This window comes from Solanum dulcamara, chromosome 12, assembly GCF_947179165.1.
Source record: "Solanum dulcamara chromosome 12, daSolDulc1.2, whole genome shotgun sequence".
Taxonomy (NCBI): domain Eukaryota; kingdom Viridiplantae; phylum Streptophyta; class Magnoliopsida; order Solanales; family Solanaceae; genus Solanum; species Solanum dulcamara.
The window spans coordinates 59,958,884-59,984,081 of record NC_077248.1 but is presented as its reverse complement, the minus strand read 5'-3'; the positions used below and the strand labels follow the sequence as shown (position 1 = coordinate 59,984,081).

At 36.6% G+C, this 25,198-nt stretch overlaps 1 protein-coding gene and 2 pseudogenes across 1 annotated transcript; 2 read left to right on the top strand and 1 right to left on the bottom strand.

Moving 5' to 3' along the window:
- Nucleotides 1-607: 607 nt before the first annotated feature.
- LOC129876671 (mechanosensitive ion channel protein 1, mitochondrial-like) lies at nucleotides 608-25,198 on the top strand. Its single transcript, XM_055952161.1, has 8 exons — nucleotides 608-951; nucleotides 2,791-3,621; nucleotides 3,716-3,993; nucleotides 5,761-5,861; nucleotides 6,869-6,976; nucleotides 17,744-17,965; nucleotides 20,192-20,326; nucleotides 24,861-25,198. Exons 2-7 carry the CDS (start codon nucleotides 2,870-2,872, stop codon nucleotides 20,291-20,293), a joined length of 1,563 nt encoding a protein of 520 aa, XP_055808136.1. The 5' UTR covers nucleotides 608-951; nucleotides 2,791-2,869; the 3' UTR covers nucleotides 20,294-20,326; nucleotides 24,861-25,198.
- LOC129877962 (U1 spliceosomal RNA) lies at nucleotides 14,218-14,334 on the top strand (annotated as a pseudogene).
- On the bottom strand, nucleotides 21,711-24,307 carry LOC129875807 (soyasaponin III rhamnosyltransferase-like; annotated as a pseudogene).

The following is a 25,198-nucleotide window of genomic DNA, read 5'->3' as shown; positions in this document are numbered from 1 at the left end:
TTTATTCTAATTTTTTGAGTTAAAGTAGATTTTTGTTATTGAAAGAACTTATAGCTATATGTTCCCTTTCTTTTGAATTATATTTATTTAAGTTATGTTGAAACTTATTTTATGATATGTTGGAATTCGATGTAATAGTATTATGTTAATTTTTTTAAATTTGACTTTTTGTTATAATTTTTATCCTAGTTTATTTGCTTTAGTACTATTGACTTGTTATTTCATAATGCATGCCATTTATTTTTTAGTTAGAATTGATAATTTTTTTTTTGTTGAATATGCATCGACCACAAAGTTCAAATCTGTACTTCTAGCTTTTGTAATTAATTTGAAAATATATGTCAATTATTATTTTTACAATATTAATTACCTATATATATGCTTATTAACTAACATATTTTTAAGAAATAATATATATCTTAAAATATCTAATTTAACATCATTTATAAAGACATTTACTTATTATTTTTTAATTTTTGATAATTAATTTTCATTTTAAAAATTTAATATGATTTAATAATGCCATTGTAAGTACCACATTGTGTAATTACTCCCCTAATAATTGCAGTATTACGATATTCCCAATTATCAAAGTTTTGTTTACAACAAATTTTTTCTGTCGAAAAAAAGAAAAGAAAAAATGTTCATGCTTCCCTCGTTCCTTCCTTTTTTCCATTTTCCCTTTGATTCGGTTCCTACAAATCCAAATCTTGCCGAGCAAGACACACTGTATTTTTCTTTTATACTAAGCTTTTCCCTTTGATGGTGAAATTGTTAAACTAATCCTTCTCTTCTTTCTTCTACACACTTTTTCTCCATACGCTACTGTTGACTTTTGCTCTATAAACGAACCAAATTGCTTACTCTCTCACACACTTCTCTGCTTCTACTGTGCAATCCGTTTGTTCTTCATTTTCTGCTTCTCAATTGCTGCTTGCATTGCACTTTCTGGTGAGTGAGTTCCCTTTGAATTTTGGTCTCTCCTCTTAGCTCGGTGTATTGGTAAATTTGGCATACTCATGCATATGTAGTTGATGTTTTTTATTTTTTTTAAAAATTTTGATCAAATTTCTCAATTTGTGTTCCAAGCGTCTCTGATACGTGCTTTTATTTTCATAGTTTTTTTTTTCTGAATTTTTGCTTTTATTTTTATTTTTATTGGACCTAGTTATTGTTAATCAGATTTTAGGGGTATCTGGTAGTTCTAGGTTCTTTTGAATAGTTTCTTGTTGGAATTCACATGGATGTTAGTAATCGGATTTGTTCAGTCATGCCCTGAGGTTGTTTGAAATATGCCTAAATCAACTGACACAATGCAAATTGCAGACACTATAAGCTTGAAGATGCAACCTAAATACATAAGTTTAAGTGAAAAAAATCATATCAAATTCTTTACTTCACTTCACATGTATTGATAAACTCTAAATGCCTGCTAAATATTTTACTTCAGGTAAATTACAACTGTCATGATGTTTGGGCTCTTGTTATAGGTTGATATTTCCTTGCTTTTTCGAATGATAATATAACGTGATGTTGCTTTCTCATTCTTATTGGAATGTGTTGGAGCAAAATACATATTAGTATTATAATAATATTAATTTGTATGTGTTAAAGGTAGAATGTGGCAATAAGTTCCTATGGAACTCCTATAACCTCTAACTCTGTATTTGCCTATTATTCTACCTCATTATGCCTTATAACTCATGTAACCTCTAAGGCATAATTCCTCTATTCATTTACCCATATTATTACCCACATTCTTCCCATTCATTGCAAGAAAGAATTTCTCACCTATAAATAGCGGTGATCTTACTTTGTTTTGAGTATAAGGAAATATACAATGAAAAAGATGAGAAGTATGGTAAAATTTTGTAGTATGTAGTGAGGTTAGTGTAGTGAAAGAGAGTATTGAGACAAAGAAATTATTTTTTCTCTTCAACTAATTTACTATATAAAAGAGTAATTTTATATTGAAGGAAGGTGTTCAAATGACGGAGCTTTGGACTCTTTAACTAATTTGGAGTTGTTTGTATATATACGACGTTGTTGGGCTGTTGTATACCGGAAGAGACAAGTCAAGAGTTACACTGTTGGATCGACGTAGATTATACCGCAGTAGGCTTGAATCTCCTTAAAAAGAGCGAGATACTTGCGCCGCAGTCTGAATATATTTTTTAATTCATTATGTGCTCATTTTATTTTCAACTGTAATTTATTATAATTTGTGTTATATACACCAATAGAATGTTAATTTTGACCATGTTAAAACGTAACCAAAATTGCTCTATTACTTAAAATGATGAGGTGAATGAAATGAAATGCACCTTGCAGATGGGGCAAGCTTGCCTTAACTCTATTTAAAACCTGATTTTGTTGATAGTATAGGTTGGCAATATCTTGATATTGTTCTTCTGAATTGATTGGTACTACAAGAATTGAGGGCATATTAATTTTCCCAGCTGGTCAGCCCTAAACTTAGTAGGTGATAGGTATCATGCTGATATGGTGTGTTCATAGGTGTGCCTGATCTAATTTGAAATGTGATATACTTCTGCGTGAAGCCTTTTTAGCGTTTACCATAGCTAGCGTATACATATGTATAATGCATATATGTACACATTTATGAATCTTAATTTTCATCTTCTTTGTTTCCTACGGCTCAGTAAACTTTCTCATTCTCTTTCACCTAATAGCCAAGCAGAAGTGATCCTTTTAAGTATTTGTTTTGAATTTTTTAAAGATTTATGTATTGTTACCCATTTGTAACTTTTGGCTCAATACTTGTTGCAGATTGAGGATGATCATTGTATGTTGAAGTTAAAAGAACTTCATTTGAGATATACATTTCTTGGTCAAACTCTACACATTGATGGCTGCTATTAGATTTTCAACTTTGAAGAGAACCCTTAATTCCTCTTTTAAATTAGCAAATCAGATTGATGTCAGACCTTCATATGCTTGCATAAATGGTAATCTTCATGCTAGAGAACCCACCTATTCAAAATATTATGCTGCCCCAAAATGTTTTAATATAAGGGGTACACGCTTTGCTAGTGGGACCAGTCATGTTACCTCATATCTCAGTGGGAGATCTGATAATAAAAGTTTGAGGGGAAGTAAATCAATTGTTGTAACTAGCCCCATTTTGAATAATCGATGGTATTCGTCGTCTGTTAGTAGTAAAGGAGATACTCCTAAAGGTTCAGAAGTTTCAACTGGTGCAAGTGGGTCTGATATGGATATAGGTGGTGTAAGTGGAAGTGAATGGTTTGGAAATATTAAGGAATCTTGGAAAACTGCCATAGATGCTGTGACTTCTACTGGGGAAAAAGTGAAAGAGGCATCTTCGGAAATGACTCCTTATGTTGAACAAGTGCTTGATGCACACCCTTATCTGAGAGATGTAATTGTTCCTGTTGGTGGCACTTTAACTGGTACCTTAATGGCTTGGGTGGTGCTGCCAAGACTTTTGAGGAGATTTCACAAGTATTCAATGCAAGGACCAGCTGCCTTATTGCCTGGAAGCTCGATATGGGGGCAAGTTTCTTATGAGAAAAGTATTTGGGGTGCTATGGAGGACCCGGTTCGATATTTAATCACTTTCATGGCATTTTCACAGATGTTAGTAATATTTTTCTTACCTGTTTATCCCATATTATTTCGGTTTGATGTTCTATTGGTTATGTCTTTATAGTTGAATTATATTTATGTGCAGTGCTGTGATGGTGGCACCAAGCACTATTGCATCACAATACCTTCTCCAGACTTGGAGAGGTGCTGCTATTCTTTCATTTGTCTGGTTTCTACAACGATGGAAAACAAATGTGATCAGCAGAGCTTTGGCTGTCAAGAGTCTTGAAGTAGGCGACCGTGATCGGTTGTTGACTTTGGACAGAATCTCTTCCGTTGGCCTCTTCATCCTTGGGCTAATGACTTTAGCTGAAGTTTGTGGAGTAGCTGTACAATCTATTTTGACTGTTGGTGGAATTGGAGGTGAGATTTCTTAGCTTGGTTCCCACCTGCCTTGTTCTATCATCTATGGGGTGGAAAGGTTCCTACAAACAAAAGGTCAGCTTAGTTTGATAAATATTTGAATCTAGGGGATGCAAAATTAGCCCGTGATACATGATCAACGCAAGTCTGGATGGGTGAATGACCTGCCCATTTATTGCAAATGGATTTTTTCAGTTACTGTTTAACCACAGAATCTTACTAATGTAAGTTTTTTAGCTTGACGGAAGACATGCATAATCATTAGCAAATTTGATGGTTGCTTTATTTGGTTTTGTCACCATGACCTTAGATAAGAAGGGGTGGAGGAGTGAGGACACATATTAGGGTAGAAGGGTAGTAGGTAGTGTAGTGTTGTCTTGCTTAGGGTGGCTGGTGTTTGCAATGGTACTAGTTTTTTATTTTTTTATCATTTTTTTTAAATAATAATCTATTCTAGTATGTTGTTTATGGTATTTCGATTATCACATGATTTTATTGTTGTTTTGGCTACTTTTGCACTATTCCTTGTTTCGATTCTCTTCATTGTCTTCTTCTTCTTCTTCTTCTTTATACCGGGATTTATTGCACTTGAGCCGAGAGTCTTTCAAAAACAACCTCTCTGCCTCCATGAGGTAGTGGTAAGGTCTGCGTTCATTCTACCCTTCCAAACCTCACTTGTGGGATTTCACTAGGTATGTTGTTGTTGTTGCACATCTTTTTAAATTTCGGGGGTGTTCGTCCATGATTATTTATTACTTTGTTCTGGAGTTGAACTCTGGAAAACACGTTCGGCTATAAAATTTTGGAAAGTTCAGTAATTCAACTGTTTTCACTTTTTTTAACTCCAAATTATTCACAAAACTTCAAAAACAACTCCAACTTGTATTCATGGCCAAACACAACTCCACCAGTTTTCAAATATCATTTTTCACTTTGTAAACAAAAACTACTCTTTTCAAATACTCACAATTTTCAAGACCAAACACCCCCTTATAGTGTGATCCTAGAAGGCCTAACTGCTCCTTGTCCTCATTTTCCTATCAGTTCATTTTATTCATAGTAGTCCAAAGTTCTTTAACTTTGTTATCCTTTTTAGTGCTTGAGGTTTTATCATCTAGCATTTTCCCCTTGGTGTCTCCGCTTGTAGTCGTTATTGTCTTTTTTATTAATTTACTTTTTTCCTCTGTGTGTGTGTGGGGAACTGCTGTGAGTTATCTTTTGACGTATCTTCTAGCATTGTGTGGAGAAAAGTTTCCTCATCATTCTACATAAGAACACATGTTAATCATGTTTATTTTACATTCTACTGATGACGTATAAACTTGGAGAATTTCGACTTCCCAGAGTAGGAATGGGACCAAACAATGTGATATACAACAGTGGACAGATTTGCTTATTGGCGGGCATGTGAAAATGTGCATAAATTTTGAAATAATTTTATTCAGGAAAATGTTGGTTTCTGTAGGGCCATGAGGAGTCATAGATATTTACCAGACCCATCCAGTTATGGTTACCCACTTTGGTTGATCTTACCCAGTTTTCTACTTATCCAAAAAAGAAAGAAGGAAAAAAACATTAATAGTAGCAAATAGCTATCATGTCAACAATGATACTAATAGAGAGCATATTAGTTTGTGCTGGTATATGGGTGTATATGAAGATGCAATGTGGACAATGATTAATTGAAAATTTATAAAAGTTATTTTAACTACCCCTCGTTTGTGTTCCAATTCACTCCACTTTAGCTTTTTCTAATAAATACTGCAGGGGTGGCTACTGCTTTTGCTGCTAGAGACATCCTTGGCAATGTTCTTAGTGGGCTCTCCGTACAGCTTTCACAACCTTTTTCAGTTGGTGACACGATAAAAGTATGTCAAAAGTCTTCTTAATTGTTAATGAATTTCTTCTCCTTTTGTTGTTATTGCAGTATCTAAGGATTTGGCACGATTTATGCAAAAAATTAGAAATACATGACAAGCCTTTATTTAGTATACAACAGTTATAAAAAACTTTTTTGATTGTTTAGAGTAAGCTGAATGGTGAATAATGAAAATACTATTTGAAGACTAATTTCTCACATTCTACTTTTTCGAAAAAAAAGAAGAGATTTAACTTTAGCACATTTGACCAGGCATTTAAACTATTTATTCAAGTCTTAGAGCTACATCTATTAGCATGATATTGTAATAATGATGTAGTTAAAGGGAAAGGGAGACTGAAGAAGATATGGAATGGAGTGTTAAATATATAAAGACTTGCGACTGGTGTTGAGCATGGTCATGACAAGTTGAGTGGAAAACCGGAATTTCAGTGTCCATCCCTAGTTGGCGGAATTATTGTTTTACCGAACGGTATATTCTAGAGTATAGGTGGTACTGCAAGTTACATTGGCTTCAGTGTAAATACTTTTGTGTGGCAACATTCACACCGATGGACTAAGATGCAAGGACGCGGATGGACTGTGACGCAAGGACTTACATTTAGAAACATTCACATGGATGGACTGTGACACGAGGCATTACATTGGAGTGGGTGAGGCAGGCAAGGAATTAGTACATTTATGCCCTAGGCTTCGAACTAAATCCTGCTTGCTAACTGAACTTGAATGGACATTTATTTCAAAGGTCCAGTTCTGATGTATTCCTGCCTTCGTAGGGCTGATGCCTGATGGAAAATAAAATGATAGTTAGTTATGACTTGAAATCTGGTTTAACAATAAAATGATATCCAATTAAGAGTAATAAGAATATTTGTATCAACAAAAAAATATAATTGTGTTCCTAATGAGTAGATCTATCGGAACTCGAATCCTGTTTTCTGACAACATACCATTTAATTTATTGTATGAGTTGTTTAACAGAAACTACTTTTGCAGGCTGGATCAGTGGAAGGTCAAGTGGTTGAAATGGGGCTCACTACTACATCATTGTTGACTGCAGAAAAATTCCCTGTCATTGTCCCAAATTCACTATTTTCCAGTCAGGTGAGTTTTCTTAACTATTCCTTTTTTGATGGAACAACTGAGATATCATTAAGGCATCCAGCTGATGCAAAGTTACAAAAGGAGGGGAACTGTCAGCTCAGTAAATACAATAAAGCTAAGGAGCTGATGAGTTCCAGCTACTCTTCGTCATTCTTTGGGGAAGTTATCACTTTTGGGAAACTTTTTACCTTAGATCTCTACCCAGTATTAACTTGCATGGACGTGAGTTGCTACACCTAAGCACTAGCTCTTAGCCTACTGCATATAGAAGCTTAAGATGACTTAAATCTGTTCCTTCTTTGTTCCATAAGGTGCAGAACTGTCCAGATATTAGTGCACGATTATATCTTTAGCTCCCTTAAAAGGTGTTTTCTCTAGTTTACTAAAGTGAAGTCATTACTAGCTACTAAGAATATTCTCTTTAACATCACCAGCAACAAAAAAACTAGATACTAATAATATCTGCTTACTTTTCCTCGGTTTTACCCTTTTATGGCTAACACTTCCTCGTGATTATTTTGACAGACTGCTTTGGAATTATTTTTTCTATTCTTCTTTCGTCCCAAAATGATTTTCTCCTTCCTATTTCTCTATGTTTTACCCATCACTTGTTATTACATTATTATAAAAGAACGTTACATGGATGATGGAACTCGTGTTTCAACTGGTCAAGTTCAAGTTCTCCTTTTGGTTTCTAGAAGATAATTTGGCTAAATACGTAGATAGCACCTCAAAGTTGGCACAATTTGTTAGTTAGGTACTCTAACTTATAGCATGTTTGGCCAATCTTTTAGGAGGCTAGAAGTGCTTATTTTTAAAAAAGTGGGGTGTTTGGCCAAACTTTTGGGAGAAAATAAGTGCTTTTGGGGAGTAGCAGGAATTGTTTATCCGAAGCTAAAAAAAGTAGCTTCCTCTATAAGCAATTTTGAGAAAAATACACTTAGAAGCACTTTTAAAAAGCTTGGCCAAACACTAATTGCTGCTCAAAAGTGCTTTTTAAATATATTGGCCAAATACAAACTGTTTCTCACCAAAAGTATATTTTTGAAAAGTACATTTCAAAATAAGTTGATTTTAGAAGCTTGTCCAAACATGCTACTAGTTATATCCTGTTTGACCAAGCTTTTAGGAGGCCAAAAATGCTTATTTTAAGAAAGTGAGGTGTTTGGTTAAAGCTTTTGGGAGGAAATAAGTGCTTCTAGAGAGTAGCAGAAACTATTTTTTATAAGCTAAAAAAAGTAGTTTTCCCTTGTTAGAATAGGAATAGGTGTACATAATCCTACTTAGAATAGGAATAGAAATATGAATAGTTTATAGTATCCTACTTGGAAAAGGATTGTTTTATAGTGTCTATAAATAGGGTCTTTGTGTAATATTGTTCTTACGCAATTCAATAATATTATTTCCTCTATATTTTTCACATGGTATCAGAGCATTGGTGAGAAACTTACAAGAAAGAAAACCCAGTCAGTTTTCAATGACCATTAAAAGGCTAGTTTACATCGTTTTTTTGTTTTGTAAGTGTTGTGCGAAAACCAACAATACCACGAGGTGCGGAACACTCACGCGGGCAAACCCCAGTGAGCTCCTTCTTAGATTTGCTCAGTCACGCGCCGCCAGAAGCCGTAGAATGCGTCGCCACGCGCTTCACGCGTTGGCGCGTGTGACAGTTTTCGACCAGTTTTCTACTTCCTATTTTTTCCAGTGTGGTCGCCTCTGCATCCCGAGGTTGACCATATATTTGTATATTGATTCCGACCAGATTCCGACAGTCAGATCTGTCTTTTCCAGATTTCGACAGTCAGATCTTCTCCAATTTTTTTTTCAGATTCTAGTTTTTTTTTCCAGATTCCTATATATTTTTGTTTTTCATAATATGTCTTTCGGGATTGATTTTTGTGTCTCCAAAAATATAGGAAGTTCAAGTCCTATGATTACTTCGGAACCATTAATGGGAAGCTCAAATTACTTAGCTTGGGCTTCCTCGGTTGAGCTGTGGTGTAAGGGTCAAGGCGTCCAAGATCATTTAACCAATAATGTTTGTGTGGTAGATGAAAAGGCCAAGGCTAATGAGGAAGATGCAAAAGTGAAAGCACAATCGGTGAAGGTTGATGCTCAATTATGTAGTCTCTTATGGTGATCTATCGATTTCAAGTTGATGCCCTTGTTTCGCCCATCCCAGACATGTTATTCAGTTTGGGAAAAGGCTCGTGCTTTATTCACTAATGACATAGCTCGATTCTATGATGTGATATCTCGAATGACCAACTTAAAGAAACAAGATTCCGATATGTCTACTTACTTGGGACAGGTACAAGCAGTCATGGAGGAATTTGAAATGTTGATGCCAGTTACTACGAATGTGGAAAAAACAACAAGAGCACAGATAGACGTTGTTTCTAGTTCTTACACTTGCTGGACTTCCTACTGACCATGATTCAGTGCGTGATCAGATTTTAGCTAGTCCTGTAGTTCCTACAATTGATGAATTATTCTCTCGTCTACTTCGTCTTGCCGTGCCTCCCAATCACAAAGTAGGCTCCTCACCCACCATTGACTCCTCTGTTCTTGCATCTCAAACCATAGAAAAACGAACATATCAATCTATGGAGAATCAGCGAGGAGGAGGGCGTTTTGGAAAACCTCGATCCAAGTGTAGTCATTATCATAAACTTGGGCACACTCGTGACATATGTTATATTTTGCATGATCCACCACCAGTTATGATCCTATTGCTATAAAGGAATATAATGAGTTCCTTCACAATTGTGCAAGTAAGCAGACATCTCCACAAGTAGCATCTGTGGCTCAACCTAATCAATCATCCAATAATGCTTATATTGCTCAAACAAAATATGATGAGTTCCTCTAGTATTGAGCAAGTAAGCAAACGTCACCACAAGTGGCTTCGGTTGCACAACCTGATGTTTCTGTTGCGGGTAATTCTTTCGCTTGTGTTTCACAATCTAGTACTCTTGGATCATGGGTCAGGGACTCAGGCGCTTCTGATCATATCTCTGGCTATAAATCACTTTTGTCTGATATTGTTTATTCACAGTATCTTCCAGCTATTACGTTAGCTAATGGGATCCAAACAAAACCAAAAGGGGTTGGCAAAGCCAAACCCTTATCTTCTGTCACCCTAGACTCTGTTCTTTATGCCTTACATTGTGGCATATTCTTTTTTGATGATTTCTTTCTCATGCAGGTTCGCAGTACGGGACAGACGATTGACTCAGGACATGAATCACAAGGCCTTTACTATCTTACCTCTTCAAATTCCTTCATAGCATGCTCCATTACAGATCCTCCAGACCTAATTCACAAACGTTTGGGACATTCGAGTCTATCCAAGCTGCAAAAGATGGTGCCTAGTTTGTCTAGTTTGTCAAGTTTAAGTTGTGAGTCGTGTCAACTTGGGAAACACACTCGTGCTACATTTTCACGTAGTACTGAGGGTCATTCAGAGTCTATTTTTTCATTAGTTCATTCTGATATTTGGGGTCCTAGTAGAGTTAGTTCACCCGTAGAATTGATGATTATTCAAGATGTACTTAGGTTTTCTTAATGAAAGATCGTTTGGAGTAATTTTCTATATTCAAAAGTTTCTTTGCTGAAATACAAAATCAATTTGGTGTTTCTATTCATACTTTTCATAGTGATAATGCCATAGAATACTTATCCTCCCAATTTCAGGAGTTTATGATTCATCATGGAATTATTTACCAAACATCTTGTCCGTACACCCCCCAACAAAATGGTGTCGTAGAAAGGAAGAATAGGCATCTCATTGAGACCACTTGCACTCTTCTCATTGAATCTCATGTTCCGTTGCGTTTTTGGGGGATGCAATCATTGCATCTTGTTATTTAATTAATAGAATGCCCTCATCCTTTATTCAGAATCAGGTTCTACATTCCATACTGTTTCCTCAGTCACATCTTTACTCTATCCCCCCTCGTGTCTTTGGGAGCACATGCTTTGTTCGTAACTTAGCCCAGGGAAAGATAAATTAGCCCCTCGTGCCCTCAAATGTGTCTTCCTTGGTTACTCCCGAGTTCAAAAAGGGTATCATTGTTATTCACCTGAACTTCATCGATACCTTATGTCTGCCTATGTCACATTCTTTGAATCTCAACATTATATATCTTCCGATCATCCTGATGTATCTAAAGTCTTACCCATACCTCAGGTCTTACCTGTACCAACTTTTGAGGAATCTACGGTCTCTCCTACATCTCCAGTTGTAGTGCCACCACTCCTGACTTATCATCGTCGTCCGCGTCCAGTTGATTCATGTCATGTGTCGGACCTTGCTCCTACTGCGGACTTGCCTACTCCTAGCCAACCGATTGCACTTCAAAAAGGTATACAGTCCACTCGAAATATTAACCCACATTATACTTTCTTGAGTTATCATCGTCTATCTTCACCACATTATGCCTTTGTTTCATCTTTGTCTTCTATTTTCATTCCTAAGACTACAGGTGAAGCACTTTCTCATTCTGGATGGTGGCAGGCTATAATTGATGAGATGTCTGCTTTATATACGAGTGGTACTTGGGAGCTTGTTTCCCTTCCTGCAGGTAAATCAACTATTGGTTGCCGTTGGGTTTATGTAGTCAAAATTGGCCCAAACGGTCAGGTGGATCGACTGAAGGCTCGCCTTGTTGTCAAAGGGTATACTCAGATATTTGGGCTAGATTATATTGACACTTTCGCTCCCGTGGCTAAAATAGCATCTATCCATCTTTTTCTATCTATGGCTGCCGTTCGTCATTGGCCTCTTCATCAGTTGGACATTAAGAATGCTTTTTTGCATGATGATCTTGAGGAAGAAGTCTATATGGAGCAACCATATGGTTTGTTGCTCAGGGGGAGTCTAGTACCCTTGTATGTCGATTGCGTAGGTCACTCTATGGTCTGAAACAGTCTCCTCGAGCCTGATTTGGGAAGTTCAGCACAGTAATTCAGCAGTTTGGCATGACTCGCAGTGGAGCTGATCATTCTGTCTTTTATCGGCATTTTGCACCAAATTTGTGTATTTATTTAGTTGTTTACATTGATGATATCGTTATCAATGGCAATGATCAAGATGGTATCACTAATTTGAAGCAACATCTCTTTTAGCATTTCCAGACTAAAGACCTCGGTAGACTGAAGTATTTTTTAGGTATTGAGGTTGCTCAATCTAGATCAGGTATTGTTATTTCTCAATGCAAGTATGCCTTAGACATTCTTGAGGAGACTGGAATGACGAAATGTAGACCTATTGACACTCTATTGGATCCGAATGTTAAACTCCTTCCAGGATAGGGGGAGCCACTCAGTAATCCTGAAAGGTATAGACGGCTAGTTGGAAAGTTGAATTATCTCACAGTGACTAGACTTGACATCTCTTTTCCTGTGAGTGTTGTAAGTCAGTTTATGACTTCTCCTTATGATAGTCATTGGGATGCAGTTATTCGTATTCTGCGATATATAAAGTCAGCTCACGGTAAAGGACTACTCTTTGAGGATCACGTCCATGAGCATATCACCGCCATATACAGATGCTGATTAGGCAGGATCACCCTCTGATAGACGTTCTACATCTGGATATTATGTTTTAGCAGGAGGTAATTTGGTGTCGTGGAAGAGTAAGAAACAGAGTGTGGTTGCTCGATCTAATGCTAAAGCAGAATATCGAGCAATGGCTATAGCAACTTGTGAGCTAGTTTGGATCAAACAGTTGTTGAGAGAACTAAAATTTGGAGAAACTTGTCATATGGAACTTGTGTGATAATCAAGCGGCCCTTCATTTCGCATCAAATTCAATGTTTCATGAGAGTACCAAGAATATTGAGATTGATTGTCACTTTGTCAGAGAAAAGATACTCTCTGGAGATATTGTTACAAAGTTTGTCAAGTCAAGTGATCAACTTGCAGATATCTTCACCAAGTCCCTCACCTATCCTCGTATTAATTATATTTGTAACAAGCTAGGTACATATGATTTGTATGCACCAGCTTGTTGGGGAGTGTTAGAAATATGAATAGTTTATAGTATCCTACTTGAAAAATGATTGTTTTATAGTGTCTATAAATAGGGTCTTTGTGTAATATTGTTCTTACGCAATTCAATAATATTTTTTCCTCTATATTTCTCACATCCCTAAATGCGCTTTTTTTGAAAAACACTTCTGAAAAAAGTACACTTATTAAAAAAACTTCTACAAAGTTTGGCCAAGCAGTTATTGCTGCTCAAAAGTGCTTTTAAATTTATTGGCCAAACACAAACTACTTCTCACCAAAAGTACTTTTTTGGAAAAACACTTTCCAAAATAAGCTGATTTTAGTAACTTGGCCAAACAAGCTATTGGTTAGTTACCAGAGCTAGTAACTCTAACCTAGCAGATCATTAGTTAGTTACCGGAGCTAGTCACTCTAACCTAGCTAGTTAGTTACCAGATAGACACCTCTGCTTGACCGAGGTGGGTCACATGAGCTGAAGCAGATTCAGAAGCTAAAAGATAAAAAGAGGAGAAACCAAAGCACAGCTTGAATATTGGAGTTCTAACATTACAATACCTAAAGAAAGCAAACTAAATACTAAGCTAGAAGAGGAATAATTCTTCAAACATCTTAGCTTAACTAAAGTGACTAAAGTTGCTAAGAACTGAGATATTCTAAGCTCCCAGAAGGATTTCTTCATTCAAGTTCATTCTAAAAGAAATAACACAAATAAAATGAGTACTTATAGTTATGACAACTGGGAGACAAAATTATCTAACAAGAGTTCTTGAGGAGGTTAATTGGCCTCGGATTTCCTTGTTGAATTCCTGTCACGACCCAAATCTAGCATTTAGGCTGTGACTGGTATCCAACGAGCTACTACCCACACCAGGCTTATCAGGCTATGCTATGAACTGCTAGAATAAACGGAAGCATGCTAAATACTGAATGTAAAACCGTTCTCGTAATAAAATATCTGAAAAGGAGTACAAAATCAACGAAAACCAATGATTCCCAAATATCTCATTAAGTCATGGAGTAACTAAAGTTATGAGATACAACAATAAGAGATGCAACTCGATATGACATAAACGAAAGACAGTAAGTAGATAGGAGCTGATGACGCGTCGCTACAGACGGGTGGATGCATCACCTGAACAGGACAAGCAACTTAGCAGTCAACAACTATATACCATCAATACTATCTGCACAGAGCACTAAATGGTGAGTCAAAATGACCTAGTAAGATACTTACCTGGACAGGGTCAATGGGCGATCATGAAGGCTCATGGCCTAGGTTGGTGACCTCCATTGCACTTTGGAGGGGTGCCCACCTAAGGTCAGCCAAGTCCTTGTCAAACAACAAAAAAAGGACTTAGTAAGATCCTTGACCCACCCCAGGTGTACCCCTGGGACAAGCTTAGAAACTGTAGTACATAATAGCATTACAGCTTCAACAATATGACAGATTATACAAGTAAGCAACTTAATCACAGTATCAAATAGGACGCACAGGTAAGGTCAAGCTGTTGATATCGTACTAAACAAATAAACATCTAGCTGTTGCTTCTACATGACCGCTATGAAGCATTGGATTCATTAGCCCACATGTCTTACCCGTCTTTGGTGTTTAGCTGTCTGTGTAACCCGCCTATTGTGGTGCATCGACTACTCGTCTTACCCGGTAAGCGTTCAGTATTGTCGAGTCGCTATCTGGTTAGTGGCATAACACGCCTATCTAAAAGAAGCAGTGTGAGATAGTTATCCCAACGTCTTACCCACAAGTAATATAGGGCAAATCACAAAAAAGTATTACAACTACTAAATCAGAAATACCAAATATCAAATACCGCTGAATAGGCTTGCTTAATATCATCAACAGATCACAAACATGCTCTACTATCATCAACTGCTAAGAACTGCTAAATAGACATGCGGATTTTAATAACTGGTGAAAGTATCACAAAACAATATAAATATACATAGCTAAGACCTTTTGTGGCGAATATCAGATACTTTAAAATAGCGATCTAGCTCATACGTGCCCAACACACTAGATAGTTTTAAAATGCATCAAGCAACTCATATAACATTCTATTTTTTAAATGAAAAAAGAAGCAACAAGATGCTAAAGTTTAATTTTCATCGGCTTATAATTTTCATGCGCTGTGTTTTGCTGACTCCCGAATTAAAGAGACACATTGTTGTCGATTTGAGGTGTCTAACTAACAAATTATGCCATGTTTAAGGGACTATTTAGGTATTTAGCCAAGTAATTTGTGACATCTACATGTTGCACCTTTTTTGGAAAAGGTAACATTGTACTCGTCAGCACCAAATCGGTATTGGTAGTCAAATACTAACCGATTACAGGGAGGCATTGTATCTTACTAGGAATCAAAGATTCACGAGTTATTCTTCATCATCTATATAGTTCTCTTTACATCAGAATTGAAAAGACAAGAAACAGTTCAGCTTAATTCTTCGTTTGGAACCACTTCTGCCCTCAAAACATCTAATGGTTCTCTCTTCACGCAGTCCACCAAATGCATGCTTGGGCCATTCTCCTCCACAATATCTTTCTGTTCCTTGTTTTCATATCGTTCCAGCACCATAGAAAGTCCTTGGTATTCTTTGGAATAACCCACTGAATCCGCGTTAAGGGAAGGAACAACTACCATAGTATATCAGTTAATTTTTTATTTTTTTTGATAATGGTATATCAGTTAGTCTTATTGCAGTTCAAAAAGAGATTGCTTTCTTCCTTCTCCTGGCACAAAAAACATCTGGAAGTCAGTTGGATCACCCTTCTCCGTAAAACTTCATGAGTCAGACAAGCTTTCCTGACAACTAACGAAGAAAAACATGTGACCTTTAAAGAGGGCTTTTAGTTTCCAGATAAATTTCCATGGCCAGTCTGAAGTTTGAACACCTTCTGTATGCTACCTTCTGTAACAGACGGAGAGCGGACTGAGAACCTCTTATTGCTTCCACTGTTCCATATAACTAAAATTCTCAACATTCCTAATACAACATCAAGTCAACAACAACAACATACCCAAATGTAATTCCACAAGCGTGGTCTGGGGAGAGTAGAGTAGAGTGTACGCAGACCTTACCCCTACCTTGGGGGTTGGAGATGCTGTTTCCAATAGACATTCGGCTCAAGGAAAAATATATCAAAAAAGAAATAATGGAAGTGAAGAAATCATGACAATACTAAGAAAGCATTTTGGAAAAAAGGAACAATAGATACAATGAAATAGTGTGCTAATCGAAGTACAAGAAATAACAGATAGTAACAAATCGAAGGACAAGAAAGTACTGGAGAAATAGTATAAGCAAGACAACGCTCTACTACCTACGAATCTTCTACCCTAATCCGTGTCCTCCACAACCTTCTATTTAGGGTCATGTCCTCAGTAAGCTGCAACTATGTCATGTCTTGTCTGATTCAGTGTTGTCAAAGGCGCGTTTTAAGCGCGCTTAAGCCCAGAAGCGAGGCTCAAAACGTGTTTAGCGCTTCACCTCGCTTTATGTACGCTTCAGTGTGGTCGTCAAGGTTCTAAGGCAAATTTTTCCTTGCCAATGAGCCTCTTTGGAAGAAGTGACACTAAACAAGTGATATTTCACTTTATCATACCTTTTTTTCAATTTCTTTTGTCATATAGTTGTCATTCATGTTTATAATTATTGGTCTTGGACTAGACATATATATTTGTATCTTTTTCTCCTTTTGTGCCTTTTTTCATTAAAGCCAACACTTTATTTGTGCTCTGTGCTTAAAGCCCCAATGGTCCTTAGAACTTTTTTTGCGCTTTTCGCCTTCGATAACACTGGTCTGATTATCTCTCCCCAATACTTCTTCGACCTACATCTACCTTTCTTGAAACCATCCATAGCCAACTTCTCATACCTCTGCACTGGGGCATCTCCTCTTCACATGCCCGAACCATCTCAACCTCACTTCCCGCATTTTGTCCTCCACCAAGGCTGTTCCTACCTTGTTCTATATATCTTCATTCCTAATCCTATCTCTCCTAGTGCCCATACATCTACCGCAACGTCCTCATTTTCACAAATCTTTAGAGCGTGAGAGTTCTTGATTGGCCAACACTCCATTCCATACAACATAGTTGGTCTAACCATCATTGTCTACATTCCTAGTACTTTGAAAAAACTCCAGTACCGTCAGCATTTCAGCCACACTACCAATCTCCCAGTCATTTAATAGCCTTCTAAAAGAGAGGTTCCATCCTTGTGAATACCATGCCCCCTCAACTGATGACACAGGTGTAGTTGTTAAGCATTTACATGTTCCTCCTGTTAGTTACTCGATCAATATATTCCATCATTCCCAAAGAATGTAAATCTGTCTAAAAAAATCTTAGCCATGTTTTTAGATTTCAAATTACATGTAATCAACTTTCATTATGTGCATACTTCTTTTCAAAATCTTATCTAGGTGCGTACTTCTTTTCTGAGGATGGACACTACAATGGATCACTTAGAGAGAGCATTTTATAATTCTTTTGTGAAGGCGCTGAAAGTTTGATTCATCTCTCTATTTTGTATGGAAGTGAAAAATAATCATATTATAGATTCTTAATCTATAGGTCTCTAATACCTCTAGTTTTTTATGCTCTGATATTTCTTACTTTTTTGAAGTTCCCTCCCTCTCTTCCCCCTCTGGACCCTAAAAAATAATAGTAAAGAAAAAGAAACAAGAAAAAAGAGGAGGAGAATTTGACAGAATGGTTATGCAAACTTCAGGTGATTGTGAATAAATCACGTGCTCAATGGCGTGCCATGGTCACTACAGTTCCTTTCCAAATTGAAGACTTTGATATAATTGTCCAGATATCAGATGATGTAAAGAGCATGCTCAAATCTAATCCAAATGTTTTCTTGGAAAAGGAGGCACCATACTGCTACTTGTCTAAAATTGAAAAAACATATGCAGAGCTAACTCTTGGCTGCAACTTAAGATATGCGGTATGCCTTCTCTTTTTCAATCTTTCCTACTATCATTGTGAAATTCATTTGATATATGTTGCTTGAGCTTTATGTCTACTGTAACAACTAGCACAATATAAATCAATTTATCATGTGTTTAATGCTGAATTACGAGATAATTTTCATAATAGCATGTAATACTTGAACAACAATCAGAACTTGATAATATCTGTTTAAGTGGATAGATCCTTGAACTTATGATAGCAAGTGTTCTTCAAATTTAAGTGGATAATATCTGTTTAAGTGGATAGATCCTTGAACTTATGATAGCAAGTGTTCTTAAAATTTTGATTGGTGCAAGTTCAGTTATGGTGGTTTCTGCCAAAACCTATATGGAACCCACCCCTGGTCCCCTTCTCAAGAAAGAAAAAATGAAAAAAACAAAATAAAAGGAACTTTAATGGATAAACAAGTTAAAAAATGTAGGCAGAAATAGAGACAATTGTTAATAAGTTTAAAAAGAATAATTGGAGGTATTTATTCTTTGCCCACTTACATGTTGCCTCTTTTTCCCTTGTTAAAGTGGAAAAGAGACTGGGTCATAAAAAAAAAGTGGAAAAGAGATTGGATGCATTGAGAAGAAATTTATCTGGGAAAGGAAGGAGAAGTTACTTCTAGCAAAATGGAATTGTTATTACCAGTAAGAGGGAGGGGGGATTAGGCATAAGAAACTTGAGGCAGCACAATACAAGTTTACTTATGAAATTGCCGTGGAGACACAATTTTGAGGAGCAAGCTTTGTGGAGATAGATGATTTGTGTTGAATATGGGAGTGAGGGACAATGGGGTTCTAAAATGGTTACCTCTCCTTTTTGAGTTAGTGTCTGGAAACCCATCAGGAATCTGTGGCCCTTGCTTGCAAATAATTTCAGCTACGAAGTTGGAAATCGGCAGAAAATATCCTTCTGGAAGGATAACTGGATTGGTTCCCAATCTTTAAAGGCTTCCCTGACATTCAATCTGACTCAGGCGCCTGATGCAACAATTCAAGAAGTTTGGGAACACGGGTGGAATGTCAATCTCAGAAGATTCTTAAATGATTGGAGGTCAATAGGATAGCTGAATTTTTCAAGGTCCTGGAGCAATTCAAGGAACCACAGCAAATGAAGATAGATTGTTTGGAAGCAGCACACAAGAGGAATTTACACAATTAAATTAACCTATGTTGTTTCAAATGGCACGGGACAACATACATATATTTGGCCTTGGCAGCATATTTGTAAAGTTAAAATACCATACAGGATGATTTCCTTTACATGGCTAGTTGTTAAGGAAGCATGCTTGACACATGATAACCTGAGGAGAAGGGAATGTAGTTGTGCTCAAGATTGTTATCTATATGGAAGGATTCAGAAAGTATTGGAATTTATGTTTAAGCATGAAAGAGATGGAATGGGTCATGCCAAAGGCTACTGGAGAACACTTTTAAAATGCTGGAACTACATGGGATGCAAGGGACTGTGAGGCAGAAGAAATGGTGGGAAAAAAGATTCTGGTGAACGATAAGGAAGGGAAGGAACTTGAGATGTTTTGAAAGAAGAAGTAGGGGGTGTTTGGATTGGCTTTTTTAAAGTGGCTTATAACCTAAAAGCACCCAACTTTGGCTTTGGGCTTTTTTGGGTACTTTTTTAGCCTGAAGCACTTTTTTGTGTTACCCAAACGCTCCCAAAACTAAAAAAGAGCTTAAAAACCAAAAGTCACTTAAATTTAAGCCAATCCAAACACCCACGTAGTTCTATCCTGAAAATTATAAGATGAACTGATCTTTTACTTTTCATTTTTGGTTGTAAAGAAGAACTCTTACAAGATGTAGTTTCCCTTAAGATTAGAAACATTTTTAGAACTTCTTAGGAAAAAATGATTATAGTAGATTTTAATTATCTAAAAGAAGCTATCTAGGTTACACGGCCTTTGCATTTCATTGTTTTTCCAAATTTGGGCCTTATAATTGGCACCTCAAAAGTTGACCACATAACCCCCCAAAAAGCCAGTCCTTTTATCTTGAGGTCTGCCTTATGGTTTCTGTAATTGATACACAACAAGATATTTGGAACAAATGCTACTTGTGCGAATCTTATAATTTCCATTTGCAATTATATCACTGATCAGTTTTTGCTTCCAATGTTACTCTTCAGTCAACTGTTCAGTGATCTTGTTTATGGGTTTCTCTTCATTCAGCTAATTGCCGTCTTTTTTGTATTTTAGAGCAAGGACAAATTGTTTTCAGCACAACAGGATATTCTTCTGCAAGCAGTTCGAATAGTCAAGCAGCATGGGGGCACACTGGCTGATCCTTGGAGTCAGTGATTTGCATTGGAACGAAGATGTCTTAGTCTTGAGGTTAGATTTCCTTGATATATCTTTTTCATCTGCTCAACACATTGTTATACAGTTTTAAGTAATGAGTGAAACTTCAGCTTGTGAATATCTGTACCCAGAAAAGTTTCTAAGTTCGTTTTTTGTATTGCAGCAAAGAACTTGTTTAGATGGTCATTTACTTTGTTTTGCAAGCTTGTGTAGTTAGACGGTTTTCGTGTAATATTTTGATAAAGCATCTTAAGCACTATAGGAGCTATTGAACCCTTAACACTTTCTTGGAAATAAATCCTTGATACTTTAGAAAGTCAGTTGATAGGTCTTGAAAGTAGGGGTGTTCATGATTCGGTTTGGGGTGGTTATTGATTAAAACCATAACCAAACCAATTTAATCGGTTTTAAAATGTCTAAAATCATAACCAAACCAAGTAAAATAATAACCACCGGTTTGGTTATTGTCGGTTTGGTTTGGTTTTTCGGTTTATGACTAGCCGGGACAATTCAAATATTCTCTCTCTACATTCTTCAAATTTCTTATGAATCTCTTTTTTCCTCACGGCCCACAAGGGCGAACTTTGCTGCATATTGAGGGAAAGACATGCTGATGGCAAATCAGGTGGACCAAACTTGCAACGCAATTTAGATTTAAAAGAACAAGTCAAACAGAGGTTCCAAAATACAAACAACTTTGTCCATTAAAATGAAAAAATTACATATTTAAACTAAACTAACTAGAGAATCCATAATATAATCAAAAGTACTTCGACCATTTCAAATTAATAATTAAAAGGTATAAAATATCTTTAATTATTTATGAAAAGGTAATATTATACATATAAATAATTATAAATTTTATGTATATAATTATCGGTTTGGTTCGGTTATTTATTTGGTTATTTTTTACTATAACCATAACCAAACCAAATATTATCGGTTTTTCAAATTTAAAACCAAACCAAACCAAATGTCGGTTTTTTTATTCGGTTTGGTTAAATTTTCGGTTTGATTTTGGTTTTAACCAAAACTGTGAACAGCCCACTTGAAAGGGGTAAAACAGTTTCTTCAACCTGTAGAATATAGGTGCATGTTTTAAAATATAACGGGTGCATCCTAAATAACTAAAGTATTTTTATCTACATCACTGTCAAGGAGTGCATGCAGTGCAGGATGATAAAAAACATGAAAAAGGGAAAAATGCATACTTATATGTTAGAATTGCTGCACAGTTGTAGATTATTTTAAGTTGTACAAATCTGGAATAAGATTACAAATTGGAGTACAATGAGAACATAAAAATGGTTTGTAATTGATAAAGAAATGAATCTTGGATCTAACTCAATCTCAAAAGCTAACTCATGAGAGGAGGATTGTCCAAGACCATATAAGGAGTCCATGTTCACATCCTTTAACCGATGTGGGATACCAACAGTCCCCGCATGCCTAGGATTGGACATCTGGAGCGTGGACAATATTAGATGGGGGGCCCAACATCAGAAACAATGAATTAGGATGGGCTTGACTCTGCTATTATGTAAATAAATGGATCTTGGGCCTAATTCAATTCCAAAAGCCAGCTCATGAGGAAAGACCATATAAGGAGTCCATGTTCCTATCCTTTAGCCGACGTGGGACGGTAACAATAATTTTCTGGTTGATGACTAAACCTTAATTTCATCATTACTTTTCAAATACTCAACAAAAGCTTCTGATGTGGGAGTGATGAAGCTTCCATTCTCCAAAAATGGCACTACCCTTTCTTGCTCAAGCTTAGTTCCTCTGAAACGATCGCTTCTCTTATGGACATTGCTATTCCATTTTCCGCTAAAGGATCCATCTTCTTCTTTCCTCTTCACTTCAATCACCACATTTTTGTCTTCTAGCAATCTTGCATTCAATCCCTGGTCAAAGACTAGGCAACAACAAGTCCATGTGTAACGTTTCAATGCCTGAACCAAATTCTGACATGATAGAGGGACCCTCCAATAGATGAATATGCTAGAGTTTCCTTATGTAGTGCCTAGCGAATGTGCATCAACCCTCTCCTCTCCTTTGTAGCGTCAAAAAATCTTATGGTAAAGCATCTATGTCATTCAAATCCAAGTTGAGTTTTGTAGTATCCATAGAATTGGAAGTCTCGGAGAGTTGTATTCTATTTTATATTTCATAGATTCTTGATAGAATTACATTCCTTAACCGAATCCCACAAACTCAACCTATCTTGGCTTTTGTTCATCGAGCCTTTTGAAGATCTACCAATATGGCCGACAAGCAGGAGTTCTTTCATCCGCTGGTGGTAGCAATCCAACTGGAATCGCCGGCTTGCAGTTGACTTCTCTATGTGCTTCTAAGTAATCATTTTCTAGTTCAGTGCATGTATGTATAGCCACGACTTTACATGTGTCTTCTACTATGGCATCATGTCCCATTACAGTTTTGCATGAAGCATTCTCTCCGTGCACTGTAGCAATAAGTTCTCTAAAGCTTCATGTTTCCTGCAAGCAACCGTAGATGGAAAATCCACACATGGTGGTGGTGAAAAGTTCATGCAGTGGATTTGATACCTTTTTAACCTGTTCGGGCCTAGCTATGAGTTTCAGGGGCTTGAAGAAGACCCTTGGTGGTTTATTGGCAAATCGAATGATCTCAGGGTTTTTTATCGGCAAATGAAGAGTCTGGCGGTTTCATGGACATCATAAGCTTCCCTCAAGTAGAATTTGGTCAGTAGTTTTAAATATTAATGTATAGTGTCCCATGTGGAAGGATTATTATAGTGTCCCATATGGAAAAGATTATTATATATTGTGCCGCCGGCCAGGGTGACCATCAGAGGCGTGAAACGTAGTTGAGTGTAAGTTTTGGCTGCTAGAGTTTAGAGTTTTCTTGAGAGCATGAAGATGGTATAATTAAACTGAAGTAACATATGTTTCAGCATTTCCAAACAACAGACTTAGGCAAATTGAAGTATTTTTGGGGCATTGAGGTCACGTAGCCAAAAATCAGGACTTGTAATCTCACAATGTAATACCCTTGATATTCTTGAGGAGAAAGGTATGACAGGTTGTAGAACGATCAATAATCCTATATATGGACCCGAATATCAAATTTCTACTACATTAGGGAGTGCCTCTTTGTAATCGCAGAAGATATAGGCGGCTGGTTGATAAGTTGAACTATCTCACACTAACTCGACCTGACATTGCCTTCTTGTAAGTGTTGTTAGTCCACTTATGGACTCTCCATGTGATAGTCACTGAGATGCAATTGTTGGTATTCTTCGAAACATAAAATCAGCCCTAAGCAAAGGATTGCATTTTGAGGATCGAGGCCATGAGCAGATTGTTGGATACACATACGCTGATTGGGCAATATCACCTTTTGATAGGTGTTCCACACTTAGATATTGTGTTATGATAGGAGGTAATTTAGTGTCCTGAAAGAGTTAGAAACAAATGTGGTTTCTCGATCTAAGTGCAAAAGCAGAATCTCGAGCAATGGCTATTGTAACTTGTGAGCTAGTTTGGATCTAGCAATGAGTCAGAAAATTAGATTTTGGAGAAATCATTCTGATGGAACTTGTGTGATAATCAAGTGGCCTCTCCATATTTCATCAAATCTGGTGTTTCATGAGAGGACTAAGCACATTGATATTGACTGTCATTTTATCAGAGAAAAGATACTTTCAGAAGATATTGTTACAAAATTTGTGAAGTCAAAAGATCAACTTGCAAGTATTTGCACTAAGTTCCTCACTGGTCCTCGTATTAGTTACATTTGTAATAAGCTCGATACATATGACTAATGCACAGGCTAGAGGGGAGTGTTAGAATATTTATGTATATAATGTTCCACATGGAAAAGGATTATTATATGGTGTCCCATGTGGAAACTCCACTAGATTTACTAGTGTTCTAAGTTATGAAGAAGTTCAGGAAGTCTCTTAATGTTCCTGGGAGTGGACGGGAAAGAGACCTGTACTCCTTTCAGGTGACCAAATGCTAACACCATTACAATGTGAATACTATCTCCTGCTCATGTTCATTTTCTTTTTTTGCTTTTTGAATCTACGGAGTCAATTCTTTGCTTTATGTTCGTCTGAAGTACACGGTAAGGGATAAATTACAACTATATTTATGCCAGAAAGAGGGAAAGCTTCCAGTTAACTGATTGATTAGAGTAATTAAGTTCATTTGAAGAGGTATTCTGGTCATATTTGCTTGTATTGTATGCTTGAAAGCTTGGCCTCGACTTTTACTGACTATCTTTGCCAAATGTCAATAACCACGTGGAGGCATTTTAGAGTGTGAAGTGTTCTTGCTAGCTGCTATAAAAGGACACAAGACCTCGACAATTTATATGGCTAAAACACATGGATACCTTCTTTTTTTTAAAAAAAAAATCCTTACTTTGAATATGGAACCACAATAAAATATATCCCCGAACAGTCAATGTTGTAAATATGGGGTAATAATAGTCTCGTCTAAGTACTGGTTTTGTCATGCTTGTCCATTTTTTTTTCTTGCATGTTTTCCTTAAGTTGTGTATTGCTAACTTTGTGCAGGGTTTCGGAGGATTTGTTCGGTCATGGAGGTGGAGGTCTAGGATTTTGTTCTGGTTCCGGTGGAAGTTTTGCTTTAAGTTCTTAACTTTGTGAGATAAGATTTCACTGTTGAGCTATGATTATGGTAGTACTTGAATTTGCGAATTTTTCTTGGAATCTTTACTCTATACCGGCCCAACCTTATAACCAAAATGCATCCATATTTCAATCTTACCTGAAACAGCCCATTTTGTATATATTTTGCAAAGCAAAAGATTTAATCCTTGGCCTACAATGAAGAAGAGGTGCTGGTGAATAACCCTATGTTCCAAGTGAAATAACCTCCTTTATTCATTATT